The 11,652-nt window shown below is 43.4% G+C and overlaps 1 protein-coding gene across 1 annotated transcript; it reads left to right on the top strand.

The window, feature by feature from the left end:
• Positions 1 to 2,625: 2,625 nt before the first annotated feature.
• On the top strand, positions 2,626 to 11,081 carry LOC129833836 (glucose-induced degradation protein 4 homolog). The gene is made up of 7 exons (XM_055898660.1): positions 2,626 to 2,765; positions 2,984 to 4,063; positions 4,727 to 4,786; positions 6,930 to 7,037; positions 7,213 to 7,314; positions 7,453 to 7,583; positions 7,929 to 11,081. The coding sequence occupies exons 2-7, from the start codon at positions 3,833 to 3,835 to the stop codon at positions 7,990 to 7,992; spliced, it is 696 nt and encodes a 231-aa protein (XP_055754635.1). The 5' UTR covers positions 2,626 to 2,765; positions 2,984 to 3,832; the 3' UTR covers positions 7,993 to 11,081.
• Positions 11,082 to 11,652: the final 571 nt, after the last annotated feature.

Below are 11,652 nucleotides of genomic sequence, written 5' to 3'. Positions count from 1 at the left end.
CGTCCCTCAGTCCGGAGCTGCCGTCCCTCAGTCCGGAGCTGCCGTCCCTCAGTCCGGAGCTGCCGCCCCTTGTCCTGGTGCTGCCCCTTATCCTGGTGCTGCCCTTTAGTCCGGTGCTGCCCCTTAGTCCGGTGCTGCCCCTTAGTCCGGTGCTGCCCCTTAGTCCGGTGCTGCCCCTTCGTCCGGTGCTGCCCCTTAATCCAGTGGGGTTAAGGTGGAGGATGGCCATTGGGAGGAGGCTACGGAGGCGGGTAGTGATTATGGTGGGGTGGGGACCCCGACCAGTGCCGGAGCCACCACCGTGGAAGGAAGCTCACCCAGACCCTCCCCTAGACTGTGTGCTGGTGCGCCCGGAGTTCGCACCTTAAGGGGGGGGTTATGTCACGCCCTGGCCTTTGTATTCTTTGTTTTCTTTATTATTTTAGTTAGGTCAGGGTGTGACATGGGGAATGTTTGTGTTTTGTCTCGTTTTGGGTGGTTATATGGAAAAGGGGGGTGTTGGGTTTAGAGTATGGGTTTGTGTTGAGTGAGTGTTTCTAGGTATGTCTATGGTTGAGTGAATGTTCTAGGTATGTCTATGGCTGCCTGAGTGGTTCTCAATTAGAGACAGATGTCTTTCATTTGTCTCTGATTGGGAGCCATATTTTAGGCGGCCATAGGCATCAGGTTTTTGTCGGGTCATTGTCTAGGTCTGTGTCTGTGTCTAGGTTGCATGTTTGCATTTTGTTTCGGTGATAGCTTCACGGTCGTCTATTTGTTGTTTTGCTTCGTTCGTTTTCTCCTAAATAAAGAGAAGATGTATTTTTTACATGCTGCGCCTTGGTCCTCTCTCTCTCCCATGGTCGATCGTGACAGTCTGAGGTCCTTAGCGCACTGGAGCAGGTTTTCATCAAGGATCTCTCTGTACTTTGCTCCGTTCATCTTTTCCTCAAACCTGACTAGTCTACTAGTCCCTTCTGCTGAAAAACATCCCCACAGCATGATGCTTCCACCACCATGTTTCACTGTAGGGATGGTGCCAGGTTTCCTCCAGACATGATGCTTGGCTTTCAGGTCAAAGAGTTCTTGTTTCTCATGGTCTGAGAGTCCTTTAGGTGCCTTTTGGCAAACTCCAAGTGGGCTGTCGTGTGCCTTTTACTGAGGAGTGGCTTCCGTCTGGCCTCTTTACCATAAAGGCCTGATTGATGGAGTGCTGCAGAGATGGTTGTCCTTCTGGAAGGTTCTCCCATCTCCACAGAGAAACTCTGGAGCTCTGCCAGAGTGACCATCGGGTTCTTGGTCACCTCCCTGACCAAGGCCATTCTCCCCTGATTGCTCAGTTTGGCCAGGCGGCCAGCTCTAAAAAGAGTCTTGGCGGTTCCAAATTTCTTCCATTTAAAAATGATTGAGGCAGCTCTGTTCTTGGGGACCTTCAATGCTGCCCCAAAAAATTGGTACGCACCCCAGATCTGTGCCTCGACAAAATCCTGTCTCTGAGCTCTACAGACAATTACTTTGACCTCATGGCTTGGTTTTTGCTGTGACATGCACTGTCAACTGTGGGACCTTATATAGACAGTTATGTGCCTTTCCAAATCAAGTCCAATCAATTGAATTTACCACAGGTGGACTCCAATCAAGTTGAAGAAACATCTCAAGGATGATCAATGGAAACAGGATGCACCTGAGGTCAATTTCGAGTCTCATATTAAAGGGTCTGAATACTTATGTAAATAGGTATTTCTGTGTTTTATTTTTTATACATTTGCTAAATGTTTGCTTTGTCATTATGGGGTATCGCGTGTAGATTGATGAGGATTTTTTAATTACAGCCTTATTCTAAAATGGATTAAGTAACATAACAAAATATGGATAAAGTCAAGGGGTCTGAATACTTTCCGAATGCACTGAACACACTCACTTGCTCATAATACTTCCACACAAGCACACATTTGCCACACACACACTTCCACACTCATCATATTGTATTCTGCATTGTTGGGAAGCATTTCACTGTCATTTACGAAGCATGTGACAATTAAAATTTGATTGAATATTGTATGTGTACATGCTCATCCATATTGCACTCAAACACACTGCACAGTCCAACTGTATTCTGTTCTTACTGCTTTTCCACCCTCACTTCTCTGACAACATTTCCACTGTCACTGCTATTGAAACTACAGATCTGCTATCTTAATTTAATCAGTCTGTTGTCACAGACAATTTACCGGCGCAGCAGGAAATGCAAATTGTAGTGTATTCAAGGTTTAAAAGGTCTTCTAAAGTTTGTAATTGCCCTAACAAAAAAATGTCAACTAAAACAAAAAATGTATATTAATTATAATCCACATTATAATGAATATTTCCTGTTTTTGCACGATTATTTTCTTGTTGTGAGAAGCAGGGTCAAATTAAGATCTGTAGCACCTCAGCAACACTTTCCCCAGTGGCACTCAGCAGTATCTTGATCCCACTGGTGCCATGGTGAAGTTTCCCCTAGGTACAGATTTCGGATCAGCTTTCCCTCCCTCAATCCTAACATTACCCATTATGTTGAGAATGAAAAACTGACCCAAGATCAGTGTCTTGGGGTAATTTCACCCTGCATCATTCATCTGTGTTACACAGTGTCTGTCTGTCCCCCCATGCAGCTGTTTGTAGACAAGGACACAGTGATCAATGCAGTCAGCTCCTCCCACGACACCCACCTGCTGAAGATCGACAACCGTGAGGACGAGCTGATGACGCGCTGCAACAGCTGGATGAGTGCTCTGATGAAATCGGTAGGCAGGGGAATGCATGGAAATAGGATGACATAGATTGTATTTCTATGGGGAATGCGTTGAAATTGGATGACATACATTGTATTTCTATGGGGAAGGCAAGGCATTGCCACAAACACTCAGTATGACAGTTTCCAGTTTTCCACCATGAAGAATATTCTAACCTTGGAGTGTTTTCATTTGTTGTTGTTTTGTCTCTTATTCACCTGTCCGTGCAGGTACAAGATGAAGAGGTGAAGCGGAATCGCAAGCGCATCTCAGAGATTCACAACTACATTGACTACGTAAGGGATCAGCTGGATGAGATGCAACATGAGCACCATTGATTAAGAAGAGGGGAAAGGAAATATAGCAGAAGAAACCATCCTAACACAGATTCACAAGCCTCAGGCATACAGCAAATGCCCTTATTTTCATACTTACTTATTTCCATGAACCTTGGTTATAAGAACATTGAATTGTGTCAAAATGAAGTTCATTATTTTAATGAATCCTCAGTGTTATTTCCCTTGTGTTCATTTCCAGAAACATGCAGAAATGTTTGCCTATTCCTAACTGGTTCATATTTCAACTCTCTAGGACAACTCTGCCATCTACTGTGTGTGTGGGTGCGTGCGTGATACACTACCCAACCAAAACCATTCAACTAAACATGTTGTTATGTTTTAATTATAATCGTTGTATTCTACAATACATTTAAGAACGAATAGAAAGTAGCGCCCAAATATATACGTTTTCAACCTTAGTACAAAACTGCAAGAACGCTGATCATTCATATGGATTTTTCTAGTGGAAAGTAGCGTACAAATGTGCAACTTCATGTCCCAGAATGCACCTCGAAAGACTATCCAATTACGTTTCCGTTCAAAGGAGGAGTGCACATGTCCAGCCAATCAAATAGGGTGATTCTGAGTTGTCTAAAGAAACGTTGAAGTTCTCTTAAAGCCAGTACACGTCCAGAGTGAGCTATCCTAGTGCCGGGGAGGAGTATAGTAAATTGTCAGGCTTCTAGATACTGCTGGTCAGTAGCCCCTATCCATATTAAGAGCTTCCTCAGTCTGTGGTTCATGACTGTTGCAGTCGGGGATACGCACGCATTAGCGCTCATCATGCCTGTTCGAGCGGAGTGCTGCAGCAGCATCGCTGCGGCCCGTACATCCTCGGCCTCTCTTATCCCTCCCCCGCCGATCAACACGCACCAGCCTGGGGTAGCGACTTCGCTGCTGTACAGCGGTTCACAGTTTCGAGGACATCAGAAGAGCAAAGGAAACTCGTATGACGTTGAGGTCGTTTTGCAGGTAAATTCTCTTGCTTTTAAGAAGCTTGATAAAATGGATGGCATGTTTACTAGCTGACCATGTAAGGTTGACTTGTCGCTGCTGCTAACGTTACTGACTGCCAACCACCACTGACAAGCAACCGATTTAGCAAACTAGCCAGGTGAACTAGCTAGTTAGCAAACAAACTAGCCAGGTGAACTAGCTAGTTAGCAAACAAACTAGTTTAACAAGCTTGACAGCAAGTAATCTGTAGTTAGCAGCTAGATGGCCCATTCAAATCGACTGTAAATGTTAGTAAGCCCTCTTGGGCCCCCTAGGGTTGTCAAGAGAGAACAGCCAGCTAACTGGCATTGAGATGAACATTCGTTTATGCAAACATTTGGTTACATGAATAAAGGCATACACATGCATGATTTATGTTAACATATGGCCTAGCTGCTAAATTACATAGGTGGCTAGCATTCAACATTTTCATTGGTGTTTGCCCAGATTGACAGACAGCTGACTATTGAATAGGCCTGCTCATTCATTTGACAAAACCGCAGAAAATATCTGAACTCGTTAATAGCTTGGTTGTCATTTGTGACGGCACCTGACGGTGACGGTTTGTACATACACAAACCGACATTGTGACCACTGCACTTGAATACCACTCATTGTGCGATTGTTTGTCTCCTGCAGCATGTGACCATGGAGGACTCTTATCTGTGTGGTTACCTGAAGATCAAAGGCCTAACTGAGGTAAAGTGGAGCAGAACTGGGTCAGATACAGTGTATTTCTACCTTACCCCTCACATGCAATGAGTGATTATGTTGTCATGGGTCTTTAAGCCCCTTTTGGGAACTTCAGGGCAGGGGTCAGTGTAAGCCAAGTGCAATGCAGCTTACCAGTCCCAATTGAAATGTATACTGGTACAACCAACCAATGTGAAAGTGGCATGCATTATGACAACATGCTAAACAACAAGCCAGAGCCATCTATTGACCAATTTGCAACACCAGTATGAAGGCCTATCTGTTACGTTGCAAAAGTGTCTTGTCTGAGCACTGTATACCGTATTTGGATGTTTAGTCTTACATGGATGTATTGACTGACTGCCTGACTGACTGCCTCTAAAATGGTACAGACACAGACAGTCATAGAACAGGCCTGTGTGCTGCAGCTCTCTGCCTGCATTGTCTGTTTACAGCAATGTCTACAATTCAGAGGGTGTTTGGTACAAAATGTGATCGCTGTGCACTTTCTCTCACTGGCAACACTAAATATCAGGGCTCTTCCCACTCTCTCCTTGTAAATTACACAGATTCCTTCTCTGGCCCTGTTCACCTGTTTTCCTAGAGAATTAGTTGTGAGTGACTCAAAGAGAGTGCACAGGGAAATGGTGCACTTAGTTTACTTAACAAGGTGCTACCTACCACTGATCTGGCACCTTAGCATAGTGTTACAGTGAGTTGGGTCGTATTCAATCGGACACAGCACAGCAAATTATTTTGCAACGGAAAAAGAGAATACGTTGAGGTTGTCTGTCCCAGTTTTAGTTTTTCTGTTCTTCCGTTTGTTGCCTAATGAATGACCCTGCATTAAAAAGGCATTGCTATTTGTGTGTGACACTTAATTTGTCACTGCACCAGCATGTGTTCTAGCCAAAAACCCTTCCTAAAGGAACCTTGGTAACCATGACTGTAGAGTCAGATTATGATAATAGTAAGTGGGAGCACAGCTAGATCCATGTATTCAGGTCTATACCCAGAAAATATTTGGTCATATTTACCTACTTTGTTGGACAACTTATGTGTGTGACTGTAAGAGAGGCTGTTTCACAACCGTCCGTGATTGGGAGTCCCATAGGGCGGCACACAATTGCCCCAGCATCGTTAGGGTTTGGCCGGGGTAGGCCGTCATTGTAAATAAGAATTTGTTCTTAACTGACTTGCCTAGTTAAATAAAAAAAATAAAGTGAGTGTGCCGTGTATAACTAAAACACTCTTTTGTTAGTGAAAGTCCTTACGGAGAAGGAAACATGGTCGTAGTCTCTAATTCTCTAGGAACCAAATTAAACGGCAATTGTCTTACCTGAACTTGTTCAATAAACAAAAAGATTAGCTACTGTGTTTCTGTTCCTCGCAGGAGTATCCCACTCTCACCATGTTCTGTTTCTGATCCTCGCAGGAGTATCCCACTCTCACCACGTTCTGTTTCTGATCCTCGCAGGAGTATCCCACTCTCACCACGTTCTGTTTCTGATCCTCGCAGGAGTATCCCACTCTCACCACGTTCTGTTTCTGATCCTCGCAGGAGTATCCCACTCTCACCACGTTCTGTTTCTGATCCTCGCAGGAGTATCCCACTCTCACCACGTTCTGTTTCTGATCCTCGCAGGAGTATCCCACTCTCACCACGCTCTGTTTCTGATCCTCGCAGGAGTATCCCACTCTCACCACGTTCTGTTTCTGATCCTCGCAGGAGTATCCCACTCTCACCACGTTCTGTTTCTGATCCTCGCAGGAGTATCCCACTCTCACCACGTTCTGTTTCTGATCCTCGCAGGAGTATCCCACTCTCACCACGCTCTGTTTCTGATCCTCGCAGGAGTATCCCACTCTCACCACGTTCTGTTTCTGATCCTCGCAGGAGTATCCCACTCTCACCACGTTCTGTTTCTGATCCTCGCAGGAGTATCCCACTCTCACCACGTTCTGTTTCTGATCCTCGCAGGAGTATCCCACTCTTACCACGCTCTGTTTCTGATCCTCGCAGGAGTATCCCACTCTCACCACGCTCTGTTTCTGATCCTCGCAGGAGTATCCCACTCTCACCACGCTCTGTTTCTGATCCTCGCAGGAGTATCCCACTCTCACCACGCTCTGTTTCTGTTCCTCGCAGGAGTATCCCACTCTCACCACGTTCTTCGCAGGAGAGATCATCAGTAGAAAGAGGCCCTTTTTAACCAGGAAGTGGGATGCAGACGAAGATGTGGACCGCAAGCACTGGGTATTTATTTGAAGCTCTCGATGTCTTTCATTTCATATTCCCATTAAAGCGTAGTCATTTGTCTGGTGTTCTTCTTTTTAACAAACACTTCTTGGATGCAGCGTAGTACTTCTGTTTTTAATTGTCTTTGAGGAAAAAGTACAACTAAAACAACACTTGTTTTGTTTCTTTCCAGGGTAAGTTTCAGGCTTTTTATCAGTATGCAAAGAGCTTCAACTTGGACGACTTTGATTACGAAGAGCTGAAGAACAGTGACTTTGTCTTTATGAGGTGGAAGGTGAGTCCAATATCACCTGACATTCCATTGATCTCTCTTTCTCTCTCCCTGTATGTACTTGAACCCTTCCGCTGTCTCTTTTGTCCTTTCTAACATGGCCATCTAGTGACTGTTTGTTTCTTGTTCTCTACCTTACAGGAGCAGTTCCTGGTCCCGGACCACACCATTAAAGACATCAGCGGGGCGTCCTTCGCTGGTTTCTACTATATCTGCTTCCAGAAGTCCACAGCCACCATCGAGGGCTACTACTACCACAGAAGCTCTGAATGGTACACAGTTTGTGTTCCAAATGGTACCCTATGGGCCCTGGTCAAAGTAGTGCACTATATAGGGTGCAATTTGGGATGCAGACACACTGTGGAGTGTCAATATTTTAGATGGCTTGTTCAAATCTGATAGATGCACTGTACAGTTTGGCTCTTTGGGATATTCAGATTGATTACATATTTTGATAGTTGCTAGTACTAAGCATACTAGGTCATGTTAATACATCTTTAGTAGATAGATAGTTAGGTTCTGTACCAGTTGTTGTTTTGCATGCTGATCTGATGTGAACATACAGGGATGTGGTTACTGGCTAGCTGCTCATTCTTGGTCCCCTTGTTCTCTTTCAGGTACCAGTCGTTAAACCTCACCCACGTCCGGGAACACAGTATGCCCATCTATGAGTTCCGGTGATACCCGCCCGCTGGCAGAGGGGACTTTGATTGGCACTGCCCTAGAGACTCACTCATGGAGGGGGAGATGAACTGACCAATGATGCCAAGGATGTACCTACCAGTATTCTCTGCCGAAAGGGAGAGAACGATGGAAGGAGGGAGGGATAGACGAAGAACAAAGCCACCGACTGACAGTTTTCCCAGCCTGCCTTTCTGGACTTTACATCAGCTGGGATCAACAGCACTTTCTCTCTGGTTGTTTTCTCTTCCACACTCTTTCTCCATTCAGCTTCCTGTTTCTGAAGCTACCTTTCCTCCTCTTTCCACCATGTTGAAAACGCTTTCCACTTTTCAGTTGGGAATCCCCCCCATCCCCCCCAGGGTGCAGCAGTCTAAGATTTAAGTACAACGTTTGATATTGCATTTTAATTTGTCTCAATGAATTGAGGCCTGATTTGAGATTGACCGAGCTACAGAGTGAGCAAGCAATCCTGAAAAGATGGAACTCCATAAGGTCTTGAGGTATGACATCATCAAGGGTGGGCTCAACAGAAGATTGATGGTCAATGATCTGCCATGATGCAAGTTCTGACGGCTTAGTCGGATGACGTCTTGGTGAAGGTTGATATTTGAAGGCAGGGCATAATCAGATGTGTGTTGTGGGCTATTGAAACACATAATACCACACCGATGGCTACTTTAAATCTGTCCTCTCTCTGAGATGGTGGAGTCGACATCATGTGACCTATAGAGGGAGTCCCCGTGCCCTAGTTCATATTGGCGGACGTATTTCCAGGCTGCTGTTACTGCTGCTTTTTGAAAAGCCTCCTACCGTTCCCTGCCTCAACCAAGTGAACTGATAAAGTGGTTTATGCTTCACTCATTTTTCTATGCAATTTACAAAAAAAATGTCTCATCTGGCGCTTACCTACTTTCCATTTTATTTTCAGAAAGGACTTTTAAAGGGTATTATGATGACGTACGTGAGTGATCACACAGCCACCAGAGTATTTATTGAAAATGAATATTGTTAATTTACATGTGTATAGATAAATATATATATATATATATATATATAATAAAGAGTTTTTATTCACCAGGCTTTTAAACTGATTTGACACACAGCTATTTGAGTGTAATGCTCTGGTGTCATGCGTTATGTGTGGTGGCTCTGAAGTACTAGTGGAAGAGAGGGTGTAGTGCATTTAGACAGGCAGCCCAATTCTGATCTGTTTTTCACTAATTGCTCTTTGGACCAATCAGATCTTTTTCAGAGCTGATCTGGTCAAAAGACATGAGTGAAACATATTAGAATTTGGCTGCCTGTCTAAACGTAGCCAATGAGTTGTCTGTGTGGTGAAGCTGGAAGAATGCTAATGCTAGAGCGCTACAAATCAAAGTGTGTGCAGTGGACTAAATGCCATGGTACAGATAAGAGTGAGCTAGTATAGAGTTTTGGCTGGAGGAGGAAAAGATAAGGCATAGAAATACAATGATTAGAATGGACACGTAAGTATTTCGTAAGACGTTGATGACCAAACTAGATATGGATTTTGTGTTAGGTCCTAACGTAGCATACTGCACAGTACCGACTCAACACATGTACAGTATTGCTGACAGTCAACGATTTTAACGAGGTCGACCCATTCTGTTAATTTTATTTCTACGTTTCTGATGTATTGAATGTGGCAGGCAGCTAACTGAACTGTCTCCTCTGCATTCTTCACTTTGCCCCTAATTATACCAACGCACAACCGGTGTGTCTCTCCTGTATCATTTTGACGTCTTTTCCATTCACAGAATGAGAAATAGTGGCGTTGTTACAAAACCTTGATGACATGTGAAGAGATGTGTTTTCTGGGAGAGTATAAAATAAACTGACAAGAACATCTCTCGTCAAAGCTTTTGAAAAACCTTATGCCTTAACTGTAATATGTTTGTACAGAGCACTGTTTTATAACAACGTTGGAGTTGAGTCACGACTGTGAATTGTTAAAGCATATTTGTGTGATTTCAGTTGGAGAGAAATGCCACATCAGGTCTCAAAAGACCTTTGAATGCCAGTGAGTCTCCTGAGTTGTGTTCATTAGACACCAAATGGGAGAAAAGACTGAAACGTGAAGGGACTACCTGGACTTGTTTTCAATTTCTGTTAATGTTTTATAATATTTCACTATGGTGTTCCCTAATGAATATGACCCTGAATTAGGTGACATCACATGACAGGTATCAACCAGGAAGTGAAACTACTTAGCCTACCTCTGGTCAGTTTAATGTTGCCTGAGCCAGCATAAATAACATTACTACACTAAAAAGCTGGTTTGGACATAAAGAATGGCAAATTAATAAGATTTTATAGGAATATGCTATTTAAGAATGTCCTCAAAGACATTTGAGAATAAGTATACTTTCAAGACATTGCTCTGTGGAAGTTGTTTCTTTTCACAAATTACTGATTTCAAAATGTGTTAGGAGTTGCTGTCTGGACTGCACTATGAACTGACTTGTGTTGCTGTCTGGACTGCACTATGAACTGACTTGTGTTGCTGTCTGGACTGCACTATGAACTGACTTGTGTTGCTGTCTGGACTGCACTATGAACTGACTTGTGTTGCTGTCTGGACTGCACTATGAACTGACTTGTGTTGCTGTCTGGACTGCACTATGAACTGACTTGTGTTGCTGTCTGGACTGCACTATGAACTGACTTGTGTTGCTGTCTGGGCTGCACTATGAACTGACTTGTGTTGCTGTCTGGACTGCACTATGAACTGACTTGTGTTGCTGTCTGGACTGCACTATGAACTGACTTGTGTTGCTGTCTGGACTGCACTATGAACTGACTTGTGTTGCTGTCTGGACTGCACTATGAGCTGACTTGTGTTGCTGTCTGGACTGCACTATGAGCTGACTTGTGTTTCCGTGGCCATGCGCCAGCTCCATTCTCCAGGTAACAAAGAGTGTGACTTACATTATTTCCTTTGTTAATGATCAAGCTACAAGAATGGACAAAAAAGCTAGTTGAAAATGCAAATTAAGCTTTGATTGATAAGTTAGTTGTGTCAGTTGAGTTCAATTAAGTCAATAAATGCATTGGATTGTATGATACAGGAGGAAGAGTTGGTGTGTTCACTATGGTGGCTGTTTTTACTGGTGACTGACTGTCTGAAATCATGGCACTTCTACATAGAGATATTTTATGAGAAAGTTTATGGATGGAGGAAATTAAAAGAATGAGGTTCCATCAACATTGCAATAAAACTATTCCCAAGAAACTGTCTTTCTTTTCTTCTGTGGGTGTTTCTGCCATGTTTATATTATAGTTTACAGTTATTTAGTGATGAATTGGGTGTTTCTGTCATTGTTTATATTGTAGTTATCCATTATTTTGTGATGAATTGGGTGTTTGTTTCTAATACTTCTGAGTGATAGTTGAGAACTATAGTCTTAAGTAACTGTCCAGTGTTTCCAGATTTCTATGAAATATGACATAATGACTTACAATAGCTAGGTTCCCATCCAATTGGGGACAGATGTTCATGTTAATATTCTAAAATATGCATAAAATAATGAAAGGCTGTGCGTGATGAGGTAGTGCACATAAAAATAACTTTTGCGGTTACATTCCCATGTACCGAATAAAGAATACAATCTATAATCCTTGAGTCTATGTAACATA

The sequence above is a fragment of the Salvelinus fontinalis genome, chromosome 34 (genome assembly GCF_029448725.1).
Source record: "Salvelinus fontinalis isolate EN_2023a chromosome 34, ASM2944872v1, whole genome shotgun sequence".
Lineage (NCBI taxonomy): Eukaryota > Metazoa > Chordata > Actinopteri > Salmoniformes > Salmonidae > Salvelinus > Salvelinus fontinalis.
This window is presented reverse-complemented; position numbering and strand designations above follow the sequence as displayed.

Coding starts and splice junctions, on each gene's coding strand:
- LOC129833836 (XM_055898660.1), top strand. CDS start 3,833: ATGACTGTTGCAGTCGGGGATACGCACGCATTAGCGCTCATCATGCCT. Junction 7,038..7,212: donor ATGTGGACCGCAAGCACTGG/GTATTTATTTGA, acceptor GTTTCTTTCCAG/GGTAAGTTTCAGGCTTTTTA. Junction 7,584..7,928: donor TACCACAGAAGCTCTGAATG/GTACACAGTTTG, acceptor GTTCTCTTTCAG/GTACCAGTCGTTAAACCTCA.